Here is a 21,909-nt window from a genome sequence, read left to right on the forward strand (position 1 = left end):
AGCTGACAAGAGTTTTTGCATTCTAGCTGACAACGGTGGACAAGTCGGAAAAAAAACCACGGACGCCCGCAAGAAAGCCTTTGTTGCCCTTGCACTTTCGGAGTATAGACAGCTTCAAAACCATCATGCACTCCAACTGATGAACGCCGGAGACGAGGCTGACCTAATGTAAAACAAATAAGATAAAATTGCTATAAACAGTACTTTAGCAGAGTGTTTACTCACTATGTATGTGACCGGCAGCCATCTTGAATTTGTAAGTCGAGGTTGATGCAGTTGCTCCGAGTTTTCGAGTTTGAAATCCAATCTCAGGGTGCCTTCGAGTTTAAACTTCCGACTGGGAACTGGGAATTTCCGACCTCCGAGTACAAAACGAACGCACCATTACAGCTGCTGAATCAAGTCTCACCATCTGGCGTGTGCATGTGCATCTGCATTTGTGGAACAGCCAACCGGAACACCCTCTCCCTGAAATGACCTGTGATTGGCCAAAGTCTCCCACCACAGGCTAGATTTTCTTTTTTTTTTTTAAGATGTTTTTTTTTTTAGAGGTTTATTGCCTTTATTATAGAGCAGCTTGGGAGTGACAGGACAGGAAGCAGAGAGAAGGGATGGCAAGCAGCAAATGGCTATAGGTTGGAATCGAACCCAGGCCACTGCCTAGGACTCAGCCTACATGGGGTGTGTGCTCTACATGTTCAGCTAAAGCCTAAAGCCTGAAAACAGTCAAGAGGAGGTGCAGAAGTTAGTGTTCTCTCAGACCACTTGACTTACAATATGCTCAAAGTTTATTATAGTATTTTTGCCCAGTGACACCAAAATAAAACTGCCTACCCGAGCTTTAATATTCCACACCACATAAAAACAGCCTAAATGATGGATAAAGACTGAAAAGAGTGGTGTACTTTCATCAATAATTGAAACTTTTTAGTAACTACAGGGTCATATGTCTTTGTCACATAAATGTTGGAAAGTATTTCCAGGAGGTAGAGTGGTCGTCTACTAATTACTGGTTCAATCTCTGGCCTCTGCAGTCTGCTTGTTGAAGTGTCCTTGGGCAAGATATTGAACACCTTTGTGTGCATGCAAGTGAATGTTTCTTTATTCTGATGAGCAGGGGTCCGTTTCACAAAGCAGGTTAAACAAACTCTGAGTCTAATCCTGAACTCTGAGTTGATCTACTCTGAGATAGGAAACTCTGAGTTTCCGGTTCCAGAACAGCTGATTTGAATCAGTTTAATCAACTCGGAGTAGTTTCACCTGGAGTTAAGCGCGTGCGCCACAACTATAAAAAGCCAACATCAATGGAGCCCCGATTCGATGAGTCACCATGGCAACGGGGAAGAGGAGGTCTGCATTTTTCACCCCACTATAATTAGAAATCTTAATGCGCTCATACGGCGAGTTTGCACATGTTTTCAAAAAGAAGTGCAACACCGCTGCAGCTGCAAAAGAGAGGGAGACGGCGTGGGAGAACATTGCTGCTCGGGTCAATGCATAAGTTTAAATGTAGTCCTTTGCAATCACACTAATATTACAGGGGAAAACTGCTTGAATTGTAGCCTATTAATTTATTTCATTTAGGTGCAATCCCGCAGGGGAGAAGTGCACTTGGCAGCAGTTTAGGATGAAATATAAAGACATTGATCAAACAGGTAAGACCTCGGCCTAATCTCATATGGGTACCTCATTTTGATCACGCTATACGTTGTAAAGTAAATATTAAGTGGCTGTTTGACTGTGCAGTTGTTTTATCCCCAACATAATGCTGTTTTCACACACATAAATGTCCTCTCATCTATATCATGTTCTGTTAAATAATTAAGCCTATTCAAACTAACACAGACTTCTACTCAGCCAACAGAAAGAAGGCAGATGCCTGTAAAACGAGCACACTTTTCTGACCGCCCTGCATACAGTTGCCTTACTCAAGTGCTCAGCGTCTCCGACATTGTACAAAAAACTTCCATTTGCAAAGAAACGCAGTGCAACACCCAATATCTGCTGGGATGTGAGAGCATGACTACGACTGGTAATGTTGCAAATGTAAGGATGGATTAGGTTGTGTATGTAGATGATGAACTGTGACGTGAAAAGGTACAGCTCAAAAAGATAATTGTGTGGAAATGCTAAAACATCTATGCGTGGTCTGATAACCATCTCCCAACGAATATTTAATTCTCTGCGCAGTAATGCTGCACCTTCATCCACGGGATCGTTATCAAAAGGACATGCCACGTTAGTGAAAAAAGTCGCCACCTACTGTGCCTAATGGACTTCTAATATAGTGACTCTGATTTCTTTAATGATTTTTTTAAAATGACAGACGTCAGAACTAGGCTACGCTAAAACTCGCCTGCTGACTGAATGAATGAGGAAATCAAATGGAGTGTGTGGCTCTGAAAGAGGGTGGAGACAGAGAGAAACTCAAGGTTGATTGAGAAAAACCTGGTCCCGACCAGGTTAGGTTCATAGAGTCTGTTACTATGGTAACTGACCAAGAGCTTAAGTTACCTCTCTCTCTGAAACAGGCTAGAGTTACCCCTCTTTCTCTGGTTTGAGTTACCTCCCTTTTTGAAATGGAAAACTCAGCGTTTCCCTCATTTCAGGGTTAACAGACTCTGAGTTTTCACTAAACTTGCTTTGTGAAACGGACCCCAGGTGGCAGGTTACATGTTAGCCTTGGCCACCAGTGTATGAATGTGTGTGAGAATGGCGGTTGTGTTGTGTTGCTCAGACTAGAAAAGCGCGATAAAAATGCCGTCCAATTACAATGTAAACTCTTGACTTAAAGACTTTAAATGGAAGACTCTGCAGAAGTAAGAAACCAAATGCGTGATGCTGGCTCTTACAAGACTTTGAAGGACGTACACTTCTCATCAGCTGCTTGTGAAGGGGTTGCATTAGTCACCACCACTAGAGATTTATCTGTAATTCTGGCTTCTCACACGCTGCGACAGTCACAGCCAGGGGTGGAGGCTTCCTGGAGATTGATGGAGCTTTAAGATAATTAAAAAATATGGGGTTATTTTTGACTCACATCATGGTGACATTCATCGCCACCACCGGGATGTCTTGAAGCTGTGCGCCGTCACAGTCCAGCTCCAGGTCTCGACACTGGCAGAACTCAGGAACGATACCCAACACTGGAGGGGAGAGGGAAAGGACATCAGAGGGTACGCCAATCAATTAGTCATGCAGTGACAAAGTCTTAAAACTTGAGCTGTTTGTAGGAATGGAAACTTAATCCTGCTGGATGAGCATGTAAAAATAAAAGCAGAATTAGTCAAGAGTGACTTGGAGGATAAACACAGGCGACAGTTAATTAAAAAAAATCTGTTTTTTCAAGATTTTTATTGCATATTCCTGGGTTAAGCCAGCTTTGATTATCTTTAATTAAATGCCAGTTTGGATGTTTAAGATGAATAGAAATGAAGCAGATTGTTTCACCAGGCTGTCCTGGCTCCAACAACAGCAAATTACGTTTGAGGACACATCAGAATTAGCCACATGGGGAAGTTTTGTCATGCACCTCTTTGATGGGCCAACATATTTTCATTAACAGAGATAATTACACATTTGAGATGAGTCATGTTTAGCTCCTCTCCCGGCTAACTGGATGCTTTCAGACTTACTACTGATTGAGGCTGGTAAATATTGTAAATAAAACCACAAACATCTCATCGGTTGGAATATTCTGTGTTGGGAAAGTAAAAAGTTAATTTGTTCATTGATTGATAGGCGCCAGCTATATAAAACACAATTCATTATGAATCCTGTATGCTGCTCCAGGTATGCCTATAGTCAAACACACCCAATTTGTATTCTACTGAAACACTGGAACAGTCATCTGACATACAGAGATGTAAGGAGATCAATAAATGGTTTGAACTGCTCAACACACAAAGTACAAATTGAGGGTATGCCGACTGACATCCACTGTAGGTAATATACTGTCCAAGTGTCTCATACAACCCCACTTAAAATAATCTAACCATAACTTTAAGGCGCCGTTGATACAAAACTTCAGGTTCCCAGGAAATGAAAAATATATATTGCCAGTTTTCATCCTGTGTCTCTGCGTTAACTGATCATTTACCTCATATGAAAAAACAAGTCAGTCTATATTTATGTTTCCTGAGGGCTGTGTTGTGGATCTGCTGATGCGAGCACTGAATACAAATGAGTCTATGAAAATGCAATATGGCCTTTAGAAATTACTTGTATCATATGGGCAACCCCAGTGTACATAAATGCTCACCTCTGGCAGTTTTATTAGAATGCAGGACGATGTAAAAGCTCCAACATCAGCATTCAATACAAACCAGTTGATGTCCTTGTGACCACCATAAAATGTCCATTAATAGCCCTGGCTATTATTTGATTACATCATTGAGATTAACAGGCCTATATTTGGGAGGGGTGTCTATATGGGACAGGCCTTTAATTACTGTCTCACAAAATTTTAAAAAGTAGGCTTCAGGTAATATATTAATTATGAATCATTCATTTGATCTAGCTCTAAAAAGACAATGCATCAAAGGAAACCTAAGCATGCACCATAATCTGAAATAGCAACAACCCAGTTTTATACATATACTAGGCGTTTAATTGGGTCTGTGTCTGTCAGACAGTCTGAAGAGGATACTACCATATCATCACAGCAATAACATAATTCACAGTTGCTGTATGGGGGAGCAAGTGGAGCAAATACATCCCCATTATACAATTAGGGGGAACAAAGTTATGGCTTTGCTACCACACTTTGTTCTCTCTAAAAGTAAACATCATTATACAGTCCCCACAATTATAGTTGAGCAGCCTATAGCAATAATTAGGGTCCGCGAGGCTAAGCTGCCAGGACACTATTGTAATCCTAGGTCTTCGTCTTCGTCTTCATCTTCATCTTCTTCTTTATTCTTTCTTCTTTCTACTTCGGAGGAAATCATACTTCCCATGGGTGAAAACTCACCAAACTTTGCACAAAGGTCCAGTCTCATGCCAGATCTCCTCAGCTGTAAACTCAAGCCAATAGTCCTGATGGTGGCGCTACAGCAAGCGTCTAAAGTTCAAAACTTTGAAAATTCATAACAAATCAACCATACGTGGTACAGCTTCACAACTTTCATCAAACTGTAGCCCCAATACTGAAGAAACTTTGATACCTTTAAACCTATTAAAAATTATAAGTTCATCACTCTGTTTTTTTCAAAAACTGTAAAACTTCTTAAACCTATCTCCTCCCACAATTTTTGCTCAATTGACACCAAATTTGCTACAGAGTATCTTCAGACCGTCCTACAAAAACTATGTTTCTCATATTTTTGATTTATCAAAAATTGAGCCTACAGTGCATCAAAATGTTTGACTGTAAACGGCACTGTAAACATACTGTATACATGCAAATTCTTGCTAAATAAATATTCAATGTTCATGAAAAAAAATGACAAAATTCTAGAGTCATGGTAGATGATGTGTGGCAAATTTCAGAATTTCATCTCACTCAGGTAAAAAACATTCTAAATGAGAGTTCTCATGTTTTCAACGAATACTCACTAATGCACTCAGGGAGAAGGTACAGGGTTCCCTTATGTAAACACAACCGGTACAAACATTCCTTTGTCCTGTTGTCAGTCAAGCTCATTAATGAGCAAATGTAAGCAGGTATTGTGTACTGTGTATTGCATACGGTGTATTAGCACCTTAATGTGTATTTTTTTTCTGGGTACGGTGTATTTAGCACCTTTATGTGTACTATTTTCTGTGTATGGTGTATTAGCACCCTTATGTGTACTAGCACCTTGATGTGAACCAGCACTTTAAATATGTACCAGCACTTTAATATGTACCAGCACCCTAATGTGTACCAGCACTTTAACTTCAACGAATAGGCATGGCAAATTGCACAGGTCAGATGAGCAAATATCTTTTTGCACATTGGTCCCTATCTGGTTACCAGTATGGTTTTTTTTTTGTTTTTTTTTTTAGATGCTGAATGTTTTACTGTCTTTTATGTATTTTTGTTTGTATGTTTCGTGCTGTTTAAGCAGCAGTACCCTGTCTCTAATCCAAATTTCTCCCAAGGGAGACAAATAAATGGACTTTGACTTTGATCTCAAAAAGTGAATTTTTGACAGCATTTTCAATTTTGCTCTAATGTGAACAATTGGAGTCAATGTAAAAATGGCAATTTTTGCAAATCAATCATTGTTACAAACAAATTACCAAGATCTCCATGCTGTCTAGATGCAATATGTGTATTTTCAGATTTTTGTCTTAATAACTGAATTTTTTACAGTGGTATCAAATCTGCCTTTCCATGCATGGATGGCTGCTTTCCTTCACAACTGTGAATGGCTTACTCAATTTGTGAAGCCATTGTTGAGGTGCTACTTGCCAATTAGCTCAGAGTGGTAGATGACCAACTTAGGTTCCAGAGGTTGCGGATTCCAGTCTCAACTGGTGCAGAATCCACATTGTAATGTAAACATCTTCTTGTGCTCCAGCTTATTGCTTAAAATTTCCTGAGCGTGACTGATCACTGTGCAGCATCTTCAAGTCTTTTTTCTGCTAGAAAATCTGCCTTCTTATGCTTGAAAATAAACCAAACTTTGCACAAAGATCCAGTGTCAATAGTGTGAAACCATCTGAGGCTTCTCACTTTGCACATAGCTCAACTAGTTAAACACCAGTTTTTCACTTATGAAGCAACTCAATCATTGTTAAAACAAATTACCAACATCTCCATGCTGTCTAGATGCAATATGTGTATTTTCAGATTTTTGTTTCGATAACTGAATTTTTTACAGTGGTTTGAAATCTGCTTTTCCATGCATGGACGGCTGCAAAACCTGCACATCTGGCTTAGTCAATTTGTGAAGCTACACATGAATTGTCACTGACTAATTAGCTCAGTGAGATAGAAATTTGTTCTTAGTCTCAGAGGTTGTGAGTTCAAGCCTCAGCTGATGCAAAAGGCAGATTGTGTTGCTAAATTCCTAAATGTCTTCCAATTCTTCTGCTTGTTGCTAAGAATTGCCTAAAAATGCCCGGACCCGACCCATCGCTGCGCAGCAACTATAATTATTTTACTATTTTTAGCTACAGACAAAAACAAGTAGGCGTAAAGGAAAAAGACATTTTTGGACCACCCTGATCGCTGAGCAATCAATCGGAGCAGCGCCCGGTAGCACAGTGCAGTGAGAGAGGCAGAAAAACAGAGTGAAGCTTCTCCAGACAGCAGCAAAGTGTCTAAATTTAAAAAACAATCAAACGTTCAGCAGTGGAAAGTGACTTCTTTGGACTTCTTTAGGTGGAATTCTTCATAACTACGAGGACGCATCTCTCCACGTCCCTCCTTTCATCAGCTGCTCTCGGCTGTGCTTTCGTTATTATAACTACCAGGGGTGGATTTAATGTTTTGGGGGCCTGGGGCCTGGTTTGAGCCCTTCTGTGCATGTTCTCCCCGTGTCATTGTGGGTTTTCTCCGCATACTCCGCCCTTCTTCCACAGTCCAAAGACATGCAGGTGAACTGTGACTCTCTTGTGCTGGCTGTAGGTGTGAATGGTTGTCTGTCTCTATGTGTCAGCTCTGTCTAGTCTGGTGACCTGTCCAGGGTGTCTTCTCGCCCAATGTCAGCTGGGATAGGCTCCAGCCACCACGACCCCTACCAGGATAAGCAGTTATGGGAAATGAATGAATCAATAATTTCACCCTTTCTCTAACCAGAGTGTTGGTAGGCTATTAGCAGCTGTAGAAGAACTCATAACTTTTTTCTTAAGTAAAAACATTAATAGCATATAGCAAAAGTCAAAAATGCTTCAGAGCCTTAATGCATTTTATTCTATAGCCTATTTTTATATTTTGAATTGTCACCAACCTTTAATTTTGTGATATTCTTCACATAGATTAAGACATTTCCACCATAAACTGGTGCATAAAACTTCATCAGAATGCAAGGAATAAATATGAGTCCCAACCTATGTTGAAATGAAACCTACACTTTTGTGATGCACATTTATTTCAGCTTTGCAGACAGTAACAAAAAGCTCGGTAAAGCATGTAAAGGGTAGACAATAGCAATGTGTGTTTGTGTTTGTACAAATCTTGCAAATCATACAACCATGAAAACACATCCCTGCAGTATGTGTCTGACATAATTATGAACATTCAAGCTTGAAAGAAGCTGATCAAAAGGGAACAAAGACAACAAACAAAAGTCTCTTATCTCTTTCACAGGTTCACTGCTATGATTCCCAGGGTTTGTTGAAGGTGGCAGTGCTGTTTGGGCCATGTGCAAGTTACTGAAAGGAGGTTGTTCTTTTGATTTTAAAAGAACAAAACACTGTTTCACTGTGGAATTATTTGGGCTCAACAGATTCTGGTTGGGTATTAGTTTGTAACTCAGGACTATCTAATCAACAGCTGTACTAAGATGGAGTCACTCTCAGCTCAGAATCAGACCTCTAATGTCCGTATTTTTGTGAGCTAAAATTCTTTTCTTCTTTTTATAGGTGACACTGTGACTCTTAACACAAGGCAGCTGTCAGTTTGTTTGATCTGCCTGTTACACTGGCATGTTTAATACACATATTGTGTCATCTCAATTGAATAAATTGGTATGAATGAATAATTATCTCTGTCACTCATGATGTTATTGTTCACAGGGATGGAACATGATGCTTATAATACTGGAGACTGTTACTATTTCTAAGTGAGCAGGATGGTAATGCAGCTGCAAAGTGAAACTTGTGAACTTGTTTTTATCAGCATTTTAGTGACTGTGATAAAATTTACAACATTTGTTGAAATTGCTGAAATAAAGCCACCGAGTGCTGAACCAAATCACCAACATCATTATTACTGGATCCTACTGTAAGTTTATATAAATATATATATGCTTTACCATTTCTATGCAGATGATACTCAACTGTACATGCCGTTAAAAACCACAGATTCTAGCAGCCTACCTAATCTCTGATCTTGCCTCTCTGATATTAAATCCTGGGAATCCCAAAACTTCCTCAAGTTCAACGATGAGAAATCGGAAGTCATTCTGTTCGGTCCCCCAAATTTCATCAGCTCTGCTGGTGCTAATCTGGGAGAGCTGTCAAAGAATATTAAGCAGGCTGTTAGGAATCTAGGTGTGATTTTTGATGCCAAACTCTGTTTTGATAAGTGTTGTTCAGTCTTGTTTCTTTCAGTTCAAGATGACTGCGAAAATTAGGCCATTTTTAATCACTCACAGACCTAAAAAAAGTTGTTCATGCTTTTACTTATTTGCAACTTCATTACTGCAATGCACTTTACTCAGGTATTAGTCAGAGCTCCCTCCGTCGTCTCCAGTTGCTCCAAAATGCTGCTGCCTTACTCATTACTGAGACAAAGAGGCATGAGTATATCACCCCTGTGCTTGCCTCCCTCTCTGTTAGTTCTCGAATTGATTTTATCACTCACCACTGAGATCTGCGGGTGGAGCCCTGCTGGTTACTCTCAGGTCGCAGTTTGTGACAAAGGAAGATCATGCTTTTGCTGTTAGAGCCTCCACACTCTGGAATGCTCTGCCTATTGAACTAAGGCACACTAAGCCCGATCTCATGCTTAGTTTGATGAATGACAGACGACGAAATGATATGTACAACAGGGGACATCTGCTAGCTACGTAGCTAACCAACTAACATTACGAGGCATTTACCTGTTGCCATGGTGCATCTTAGTATCAGAGCTCCACTGATGATGGCTTTTTTCATTCAACACTCACAAACGTAACTCAGAGCTGACTAAACTGACTCTGATCAGCTGGGCTGAAACTGAAAACTCAGTCTTCCATCTCAGGGTTAGTCAACTCAGAATTCAGGGTTAGACTCTAAGTTTGTTTACAGCCTTGATTGAGACTCAGCACCATACCAAATCTCACACAATGGAAAGGGCTTCTTAACAATATACATGTCGACACTGGAATATGATGAATGCCTGTTGTGACAAGTCTGAGCTTCAGGGAAGAGGAAATGGCAGCCCTCACAAAAAACCCCCAGAAACTTTATTTTCAAACAGTGAGTTAAAGAAAGAACATCCGACTGTTACAAGTTTTCTTTCAGGCTTAAACACAAAAAGTAGTGTTTAGTTTTTGTCAGTTCCACATAAAAAAAAAACCCCACAGGAGACAAAAGGGGCGCAGAGGTCTCTGAGGACAATTGCAGTTTACACTGTTGCCTCTTTTAGTGTCAGAAGAAAAGCAATGACAGGAAACAGCATGCTGAAAACTCCTCCATCAACCCGCTATACGCTTTGTTATGAAGGGTCTGTGTTGCTGTGGGCCAAAAGCTCCAGGCAGGGTCTCTCAAGGTGACTAGAGGTGAGTGGGTAGATAAGTGTGATTGAAAGACCCCTCTAAATGTGCTTTGATGGTGGTTTCCCTGCAGGGAAACACTACATCCTCATGAAACCTGGGGCTGTATTCACAAAGCAACCTAATACAGAGAGTTACTGCAAGTGACAATTTCCCTTTACATCTAAGACTATATTCTGGTAAAGATAAAAGCTGTTTACAAAGAGTCTTAGTCCTTACAAGAGCTTGCGAATAAAAAAAAAAAACTGTTAGTAGTGAGGAAGACTTTAAAGAGGCTTAAGAGTTTCTTAAGCATCTGAGAAAAATGTGTTAAGACAAAGAGGTAGGTTAAATATTCTCCAAACACTGGATGACAGTGAGTAAATTAAATGCTACAGATTAGATGGTGCAGGGATAATATTTGTGGTTGATCTAATTAGAGATGCGCTCACACCTCCCACCCAATGCAATAACAATGTAATGCCAGAAACACTGTGATCATAACACTGAAATATTTAGTGGGAACCTCGCGAGAACTGCCACCTGCAGTAGCCTGGGTGGCAGTTGTCGCGAGGTTAGTGTCGACAGCGGGTCTGGTTGACAAGTGGTTATTTTAGATTTCCTGTACACCCAGGGACGGTTTTTGCTATGGGAATGTGGGCGACCGCCCAGGGTGCAATCTATGTGAGGGCGCACGAGCGCCCTCCAAAAAAAACAAAAACAAAACTCGCCAGTTTTCTAGACTACCGCTCATTTCCACGTCAAGTCAGTGGAGTGGGCGCTGGGGTGCCGCTATTATCACGTTTCAACCAGCAGCAGAAAGGAAAGGCGAATCCTGGCAGTTGTGGGTTGAACGGGGGTCACAGACAGGAATACGGCGGAGGCTCATAGTGCTCTGTGGCGCAAGATAACGGCTTACCGGTGACAGAGAAGTCCGACTCCAGGTCCAGTAATTTCCTCTTTCGTTGGCGTCATGACTGCCCAGTAGTACCTGGACAACCGAGCCGTGGCAGCACACAGGTATGTGGCGTGTCAGAGGAGAAACGAGCCGTTCACATTTCTCTCTTTGTGGCAGGTAACGGTCCACAAACCTCACCGCACTTTAGGGACTGTTCTTTACTTGTCAGGGGAGGAGGGTGGCTGGTTGATTTTTATTTTATTTATTTATTTTATTTCAATCCCCGCTATGTTAATCATTTATTGATGCTGTTTATGAAGTATGAATAAGTCAATAAGTAATTTATTCCATTGAAATTTCATTGATGTATTATAGAAAAGTAGGGCCAAGGGATGGTTCGCCCAGGGCGTAAAACTAGCCAGAACCGCCTCTGTGTACACCTGTCTTAAAATGTAAGGGATACTGGAGCTTGGTTGGGGTGGTGGGACGGCTCGCGGCGGGCGCCAGAAAATTTCCCTTATTTTCAAATCCAAAACTTGACAGGTATGCTGAGGTCATCCGTACCTCCTCACTAAGGTAAAAGTTTCTGTCCATTCTTTGATCAGACCTGCTCTGAGAATTTTCCTAAATCACTAAGTAAGACTTCTCACTAGAATTTTAACTAAGTTAGAAGCTCTCTGAGAGTTTGTGTAAATGAGAACTGTGAATAGGTTTCTCCATGTCATACTTCTCTGCACAGGCACAGATTACTCATCATACAGTGTCAGAGCAGTCCGTTTAAACTACAGGACAAGAAGAACAGCCTTGTTGTAAGGTGCCAGCAGAGATATTGGAATATAGTGCTGGGCGTCCCACAGTTTTGGAGGAACTGTTCCTCCATTGAATCCTTCACATCTCGGCCCCACCACTGCTGTACCCACACCTCTCTCTCCACATATCACTTGCTCGCTTGTTGCTACATTTTCTGGCCGCAAGTAAATCCTGTTGGGTTTAATTAGCTCCTCCATACATCATTCATACTGTGGAGGTTGGAGAGAGGCGGGATGTTAACGTCAATTTCTTAGCCAAAGCCTTTTTCATAACTAATAATCTGAAAAACTTCCACATTTACACAGACTACCTTGCAACATGGTCATCTTGCTCAGCCGGAGGAAAGAACACGGGGCTGTCGACATGTGGCCTCACCACCTGCAAGGATCGACGTGGGAGTATGGTGCACTGCGAGTCAGGGAGCAGGGGATGGGAATACTGTGGCAGGCTGATCCCTGGCTTTCTTATGATTAATAGAACATGAAAGGTCACCTCCTGAAATTATTATAGCCAGAAATAGCAACCTGGAAGTTCAGAGGCAAAACTGGAGTGGAACAGATGGAAAAAGCGGGTGGTATGATTGTTAGTGAACAAAGCATTTGATGTTAGCGTTCAAACCACTGTCACATTATGGCACCAACACACTATATGACCTTCAAAGTAATCAGATCGCTGTGATGATCACATTATGCAACTACCTGTCTTATAATGAGGTATCCTGAAGCTGTTGTGGTTTGCACATTACACAAGTGATTGACGACAGGTTATCACACATCACAGGACATGTCACTGGCAGCAATCCCACACAAATCTGTCTGATCTCCAAAATGAAGCTCAGCGTAACTTCAATCAGGAAGACTTTCTTTATGCTACATCCATTCACATTTCTCTCTCTATCCCACTCCCACCACTTCCACCGATCAGCTGGCTATGTGTGTTCTCTCTCCTGGTTAGCCACTTTGCCGCGATCTCCTTCAGCCATTCATGTTGCTGCTGCCAAACTTTAAACCTGTTCTCCTCTCTGCTCCTGTCAGCTGTCATTTGAGGCAGAATCACTGCACCCTCCTCCACCCCATTCACCCCCAGTGACCTTATCCAGAACCCAGGACGAGCTCATCAAAAGCCCACTCCTCTTCACATCCAGATCCTCAGCTCCCTCTTCATCTCATCTCATCTCATCTCATCTCATCTCATCACCACCACCATTACTGCCATCAGCATCTAGACTACCTGATCACGATGGGGTCTCATCACCAAAGACTCTTCACATTTCTTATTCTTATGTGCACGTGTAGATGAATATTCTTGTTTCTCAGAACGAGTCTCTCCTGATATGTTTAGTCAAAAAACACACATGAGAAGTTATATGAGAAAAGCTGCAAGACCACGCAGGTTCAGGAGTTCTTTCCGTCAAAAGTGGATGCCAGAGGACGTGGTGACCAAAGTTTTTGTGCACTGGTTTGCAGCGAGAAACCAAAGGGATAAAAAAAAAAATATAGAGGAGAGAATGGTTAGGGAGACCCATCGGTGCATCTCTCAGCTACCTCTTTGAAAATTTACACACAGAGATCAGTACTCATGAGAGCGAGCGCTGAGTTGCCTCTGATCTGGGGCTTTTGTTGGTGATCTGTCTGTGACTGGAAAATCAGGTCTAAAATTGTGTAGTGTAAACCTGCTACTGGTGGGAGAATAAAGAGGCATGAGCTCAGAAAAGTACTTATCAAGAAGAAACTTTAAAACTGTTCACGGTGAGCAGAAAATTCATAAAACCTGAAGTTGTTTGTTTGAGCTTTCATGTTTGGGGCTAAGGACAAATTAAAACTATGACTGTGTCAACTATTAGGCCATGCATGCATTATTCATCTTCACATATATCAACTCTGACAAGCCAATAGCCAACTGAATTCATAGCTGTCAATATGAAAGGCATTTCATTAAAAGCACCTGACAAGAAGCATTAAATAACAGTAAATCAATAGAGCTTATATTTAACTTGCAGGGTACATTTACCTTCTTAAAATCTGACTCATTTAATTGGAAAGCTGCAAAAATGAGTTTCTTTACATGCCAAAAAAGGAGACTGCATCAGAAAAAAAATAAACTGACACAAAATTGTGTTGGGTGTAACATACATATTTGCCACAGCTACTTTAAAAAAATAGTTTAAAAGGCATTCATCCAGCGGGTAAGAGTCTACGGAGAACAGTCTGTCTTATCTTTTCTCCATAGGTAACAATGATTGACTTGTTATTTATGTATGCAATGCTTTTTACCTTATCTTTTCAAATGTAGTATTTCATATTTATATCCATGCTACTTATTATATTTTGTGCCCTTCAGCTGAATCTTACCTTCAGAAATATGTTGGCACAGCACAACAGGTAAGCATTAGCAAGTCAGCTAATGTTTACCTTCATGCATTTCTCATTTTCTTTGCTCTTACTTTTTAATATCACCAAGACATTTTCTGTTTTTCCTGTGTCTTGGTTATAAGCTTCATCACAACTGCTTGTCGGCTGGTAGAACAGCTTCAGGAACCCCCTCTCTTCACACCTTTCCAGGATGTGTCCAACAATTTCTGAAATTGACATAGGCCAGCTGTGCAGAAGTGATAAGAAGTTTCTCTCTCGCTCTCTTTTTTTCATTTGTTAGAGTATTTGTGGCATTTTTCATGTGCACAAACCGGCGCAACACCATGAATGTCTTCCAGGAGAGGCTGTTATTGCTTCTCCCGCTCTCTACGACAGCTGGCTTTTCACTCTGCCTTCGACTGTGGCAATTTGGGACAACTATAAACAACTTTGATTCCAGACATCAGTCAGAAAACGCTTTGCACAAACTCGTTCTTTTCTAGTGTACAAGCAGAAAAGAGAAGCACTCTTTGAAACAAAATGCAATTGTTAACTCCGAGTTCATGCTGATCAATTTCACTAGCACTGCACAACTGTAGTTGAACTGAATGAATCAGGGGGTAAGGATGGACAGGTGTTAGTAAAAGGGATTGTTCAGATTTTTTGAAGTGGGGTTGGATGGAGCACTTATCCATAGGCAATATATAACAGACAGTAGATGTCAGTCAGCACGGCCCCAGTTTGGAGAAAGCAGGCTAGAGTCTGACAGGGAAGCTAAGCAATCCACTGCTGTGGAGGGATTATCAACAAAAAAATCAATATCCCTTTAAGTGAACGCTAAATTTAGTTCAGCCAGGGCCACTTTAGTCAAAGAAAACTTTATTTTCATTCGCAGTATTATATTTGGCGGTATGGCTCTGCTCAAGGGCCTCTCTGCCTTTCTACGCCTACACTGAAAGCCTCTTCCATGCACCTACTTGAAAAGCCTAAGGTGGAGAGAGCACATCTCTCTGCCCTTCCATGCGCCTACATGGAAAGCCTAAGGCAGGGATAGCAGCAGCAAAGACCCCCCAGCAACAGAACAGAGCAGCATCAATGACAAACGGAGATGACAGTGATAAGTCAGACACAGCATGAAAAGGAGGAGCTGGGTGGAGGCAGGCTGTAAAGCAACTTGCAGAGGAAGCAGCAACAGTGGGCAGGCCAGAGCAGTTTAAATAGGGCACTCTGAATGAGATCTTCCAGCTGGTATCATATAAAGGAATCATGTGATCTATCAGCTGACTCCCTCCCATCAATCAGCTGCTCCATCAGTTGATTGGGCTATTTGCAATCAGCTGATGTAGCTGGGATGTGAGCTGAGCGTGACATCGTGTCCTGTCTGAACTAACGCTATGCTCAGTAATATATTCACTGCTTTACCTTTCTGTCAGACAGTGATTTCCAACGGGAAAATGAAGCGGTTATATGCTCTCCTCAAAGCCAGACTCTATTGGGAAAAACAGTGATTTAACATTGCTGTACACAGGAGATGCTGGTCTACTGCTGCCTTGAAGAGTTATTTGCTTTGTGATGTTGTTTGACTTTGGTGTTTAAAAGGGTTTGTTCGGATTCACACACAATTACTGTTTGGAGGAGGTGTAAAACAAAAAGTTTGTTTTCATACAAGCACAAATTCACCAAAAAATCTCTTTAAACATGCAGTTAAAGCAGAATACCAGCACTTACAGCATACGTTGGACTTGGTCCCAGTGTTGTGGCTGGGCATTCCAAAATACTTGTCGAAAAGATGTGGCCACCCATTATTATCCCCTGGAAGAGAAAATATGACAGACACAGCAATTATTTCCTCCAAAACCAAACGTCTTTCATTAAATACATTTAAGGCCATTCAAATGTTCCAATCTGTCACACCAAAGGGCAAAGAATACACACATTCTCTCACTCCTCGCTCTTTCATGATACACAGATCTTTGCCTCGTGTTGTTATAGACGAGATGAAGGTCATCCTGTTTCTTCATGATGGCTATAGGTATATTCAGTATCTAACGTGAGAACTGCTCCTGCATGTAAAAAAAAAGCAGAGTGTTCCAGAACAAGAATGCTGTAATGTACAGGAAAGGACTTTTTAAGTTTGAAGGTCTTTTAAACCTTTGAAGTGCAAAACAAACATCTGCCTTGGCAGAAGGAGATACATTTGGAGGAACACAACTGGCCTTTGGCTAAGCCCCGCCCCTTTGTGATGGTCTGACAAGCTGTCGGAGTAAGCGTGGAGCTCACACTGTAACTAACTGCACTCCCTGAAGAAATATTATCATATTTTTTGAAAAATGAAAGAGTGATTCCAGAGAGAAGCAGACAGAGGGGTGTACAGTCTGTTTGAAGGATATATCTAGGATGTCAAACTGACTCAGCAGCAACAACAGGTTAAGAAGACAAAGATAGTTAGAAGCTAAAGCCGAACTGTAGGCTACAGATCGCTGTGTAAAAGTGAACCACCACATCACTGCTGATCGCCACACAAGACAATGAATATAAAGGGAAACCTCTCTGATATTGAACCAGCTGTGTGGCATCGCAGTGTGTGCAGAAGAACGCTACGCTGCCGGATGGGCAGGGATCTCAGGGGAGGTCAAACACTGTTCATCTGCGCACACTGCGATGACACACAGCTGGCTGAATATCAGCAAAGTTTCCCTGCTTCCCGTCGCTGGTTCCTGTACAGCAGGGTCGGTCTTTGTTTCACTGTTTCACTGTTATAATCATTAAAAAGCAAAAGCAGCATGTGTATACATTCAGTAGGCTGTATCTTCAGTAGCCAGCTAGCTAACCCTACACTTTTCAGGGTTCGATTTTGGTCTTGGAACAGGAAAGAAACGTATATCTTTTTCCAACCTCTGCAAAGTAACGAGTTACCAATTAATATAACGAGTTACCAAACAGGTGCTGATAAAAGTGGTGACTCTACAAATGTGACAAGTGCTGCTCTGCTGTAGGGTCACTTGCACATCTTTTCTGGTTTTGTGCTACACTGTACAACTATTGGACTGCAGTTTTACAATGACTCTCAAATGTCTATTCCAGAGACTTTGAACCCAACCACAACCTCAGACAGAGAGGAGATTTCATGCATTTAAACGATCACCAATGAGAGAGGTGCTAATTTTTTGTTAGCATTTTTGACAGTTTTCAACTTATGGGAAAAAAACTTTTGACACTCGTACTTCGTAATTTTTTGTTTATTGAAAACTTTGTCTGAGTTACTTTTTCCGGCATACAGAGCAGGCAGCTAGATTTGGAGTCCAACCTGCATGACGTAACTGCAGCCAGCAAACGCTAGCTAGCATCATTATATGTGAGCGCTAATGCTACCCTTACACTTACAAAAGGTCACCATACCTTTTAACAAAATGTTGTAGAGACCAAACAAGTTGCAAAGCCATAGCTGGTATATTCACAGTAACATTACTACTTATCCTCACTACATGTTGAGCAGTGCCATTGTGATGTCCCTGGTGCTCTGTCCGTCACAGACCAAACAGCTGTGCTCAGTGTTGCTAACTCTGTTCGGTTAATATTGTCCCTCTGTCAGTATCTTAACGTGCGATTGGTTCGACTGATATCGTACGCTGCATTGTTTGCCTGTCAATGTAAACTTTAAAATATGATTTTAGAATTATGTGCATGAATTTCGAGTTGCAACAAACAGAATATAATTGAGAAAAAATAGTCTTCACAACTTTAGAAATCAGGGTCCTCCCTTTATAGGGAGAGGAGCAGATATGTGGGCTTGGCCCACCACCTACCGGGCCGTCTTTGTGTGCTCTGCAGAGACCTCTGAGTTGCTCTATGACATACAGATTGCTCTGCACTCAGGGATGGTGGTTGCTAAGAGACTTATTTTTCTCATATGGAAGTCTACCACTCCACCCTGTTTTGCACACTGGCTCAAGGACATGTCCATAATACAGTACTGCATCTGCACAAATCCAACACACAGAATAGATCTGAGAGAATTTGGGGATCTCTCTTGGCACAGTGTTACATCACCCTGCAACCATAGGGACTCTGTCCTGCCTGGCTACATGAGTAGGTCTGATGTTGAACTAGATTGATTTATTCATTTACCTTGCTCTCGAGATGTTACATTTTTTAAAGATTATTCATGTAATTTTGTAAACTGACTGGCAGCCTTTTGTGCTCTGTGTGCCTCTTTGTTTTGTTTTGCACGTCCTTTTAATATATCCTGTCACTGGAAAATAGTGACAGGATTCTGTATTCTGCTCAAGGTGGAAAAGCCTCTATGGTAGCATTTTACATGAAGTATCTACTCACTGTTTAAATCACTCCTGAAACCTGGCATCTCTTACCCCTCACAACAGTAACATTACTAGGTCTGCAAAGTCATTTAGTGGGCTGGATTGGACCCTTTGGCGGGCCACTTCTGACACCCCTGATCTATACAATCAGCAGAATTTCAAGATAGACACCAAGGTTAGTATCATCAATTCAGTATCTGACCAAATCTCCCCTTCTGTTCCTGAGATATGATGTTGTGTAATGGCCAGAAAAGTGTTATTGCAGAACATCATGATGTCAGAGTGAAGTTGACCTTTGACCTTTTGAATATAAAATGTCATAACTTAATCATTATATCCTATTTGACATTCGTGTGAAATTTTGTTTTGTTGAAATTGGCAAATTAATTCTTGAGTTATAGCCAAAGACATGTTTTGTGAGGTCACAATGATCTTGACCTTTGACCTATAACAACTAAAATTCATTGTTAAGTCCAAGTGAACGGATGGACAACCTGAAAACATAATGCCTCTGGCCACAGCTATCGATGGCGTGGTGAAAGGAAATCAGGAGCCGACAGCACCCATCTTTAGTTATTTGCTCCCCCGTCTCCACTAATATTTTAATCATGGACGGGTCACCTCCCAGCAGAGTGTTTTTTCTCATTACAATTGCTGTTGGTGTATCATCTGACGTGTTTCCTGGAATATCTTAGTTAAATGTTGCTCAGCCTGTGCTTACTTGGTAAACATCGCCATTCCCTTGCTGTCACACAAGGGAACAAATAAGTGCCAGGTCAACACAAATTATGTTAATAAGGGTGGTGATCACAGGCATATGTGATGCTAACAGCTGCCAAGTCAATGTCAGATCTCAAGAACAGAGCAAAGTGGACTGAATGCTTCAACAGGTGAACAAGGACAAACAGTGATCACACTTCTTTTAAAACATAATACAAGTTTATGCTACATTAAAGGAGCCACTAACAGAAGACATGTTAGACTAAAATGCCATGACGAATGTCTTAAACACATGAGCATTCAGTGATGAAGAACAAAAAATGCAAATGTCACACACTACAAGATCCTTCACAAATCCCCATTGAGTAGGTCTGGTCTCCAAAGTATTTTTGTTACGAAAACAAATGAGAATTTGAAAGGGTAAAGACGAATTACCATGAGCGAGACAGCATTTCTTGTTGTCACTGGCACGTGTTCACGAAATAGCTTGCTTCCATATGTCTTTAATATTTGTAGCCTGTTTCCTCTCTGTTGAAACATTGACTTTGTTGTCTGTGTTAAAGTTTCAATTGACCTATGGCTAAGCCCTGCCCTCAAACGCGATGAGCCAATCACAATGCGTATAGCCATTCCCATACACTCGGACATTCTCTGCCTGGACATTCCTTGAAATGCATTACAGGAAGTCAGTTTTGTTCGGTTTTATGAGCTTTTTCGGAGATTTGAAGTTTAAAAATGGTCAAACGGTGCGCATGGGGTACATGCAACTCCGACACAAGGTATCCTGAGAGGCTGGGCGACGAGATGTATTTTTTACTCTTTAAACCACATCTCAACCAAGAAAACTGTTTCCTTTGGATAAAGTTGTGTGGTAGACAATCAACTCAACGTGAATAAGATTAACACGGATGTCTATCTGTTTATCTGTTCTAAGGTAAGTCAGCATTGTGTTTGAGGCAACATATTGTCACTTTGCTGGAAAGAAATATAAAAAGTTATCTTTAACATCTCTAGCTAACGTTAGCTAAAGTTAGCCTAACGTTAGCTCCTAGCTGCGTTGTTCATCATGTCACCTTGTTTGCTGGGAGTTCATTAGCCTATTTTGTTCTAGTTTTGTACTTTGGTGATCGTACATCATTGTTAGCTGTTGTCCAAAGGGCTCTAGTTAAGCTAACATTAACTTCATTAACTTATCTGTAATAATCGCAGAGATAACAAAGGTTGTCAAACGTTATTCTGAATGATTCAGTGTAAATACTGTAGTACCAAACTAACGGAGAGACGCTCTTGGTAAAAAGGCCGTTATCCTTTTCTCATATTCTGAGCCAAAAACCTTAACTTCAGTGGCACTTTAACTTGTTGTCTTTGATGGTGACGGCAACGAGATGCGGTTCACAAGCGTACACTGTGACCTGTAAATTTTGGCTTGTAATTTAAGCTTTTCTCAACAATAAAATGATTAATATATCTGTCCAATGCGTAGTTTAGGCCCTTTTGGTTACTTCTCAATGACATCTGATCGTTATGTCCCCAAAAATCATCAACTGCCTCCTGCGAAATGCCGTGTACTGTGACACCTGCCATAGCGCCGGTCACTGAATGTTGATCGTTTGTCTGAGTGAGTGGAGGGAGGCGTGGCTTAGCCATAGGTCAATTGTCACAGGTGACCCCTCCCCCAGGTTTCCCCCATCTTGCACTTTCATTGGCTGTCGCTCACAGACATGCCTAGATAATCAATCTGTCAGATATCTGGGATGTGTCTGCAGTTCCTTAATGACCCCTTCTGCTCTTGTCTTTGAACAGTTAACAGTTAAACCAATGCTTGTTGGGTGGTTGACTCGACACTACCAACTTACCACCACTCTGATGTCACGTCACACTGTGATTGGCCAGTGGGGTGGTGTGAAGGGAGCCAGGGTTTAAACCTTTCTCTCTTGCTCTGTTTTTTCATTCTTGACACAACTATTTCTGTCACTCTTTTCATCTGAACAATTGTGTGAATGCCTTCCAGAAGAGACTTTCTGGATGTCGTAGTGTAGGCAGTCAGAACAACTAAAAACACTTTTGATGATATCTGACATGGTCAGACAACACATCTTACTAACTAGTTCTGACGGAGCAGAAACCAGCCCTAAGGCTCATTTATACTCCCCTGACATACATAAATAGATTGGTCAGTGTCAAACATTGTAAACATCACTGCTCTCATACTTTGATGCGCACTTTATGTTGACATAGATACATCCACTAGGTGGCACTAGAGGGCAGAGTTAAATGTTTCGCATAACAACGAACAAGGCGATGGTGGATACAATTGTAATATTGTACCTTTTAACAGAGGCAGCGTAGTAGACGGTGCAACCTCGACTCCAGAGAGGACATCTCACAAGTAATTTTCCATCTATCCATCAGTTTTCTTAAAACCCTGGTTGCTTTATGTTTTTCAGCCGGAAACTAATCACTGTGCTGCTGCTGTGTCTCCA

The 21,909-nt window shown here is 41.3% G+C and overlaps 1 protein-coding gene across 1 annotated transcript in view; it reads right to left on the bottom strand.

The window, feature by feature from the left end:
- The window catches only part of rxfp1 (relaxin family peptide receptor 1), a 140,604-nt gene that overhangs the window by 50,996 nt on the left and 67,699 nt on the right, over nt 1-21,909 (bottom strand). The window contains exons 4-5 of the mRNA XM_049585117.1: nt 16,116-16,199; nt 3,041-3,146 (exon numbers count right to left, since the gene is read on the bottom strand). Coding sequence (XP_049441074.1) covers nt 3,041-3,146; nt 16,116-16,199 — 190 coding nt within the window. The remainder of the gene's footprint in view (nt 1-3,040; nt 3,147-16,115; nt 16,200-21,909) is intronic.

This window comes from Epinephelus fuscoguttatus, linkage group LG9, assembly GCF_011397635.1.
Source record: "Epinephelus fuscoguttatus linkage group LG9, E.fuscoguttatus.final_Chr_v1".
Classification (NCBI taxonomy): Eukaryota; Metazoa; Chordata; class Actinopteri; order Perciformes; family Serranidae; genus Epinephelus; species Epinephelus fuscoguttatus.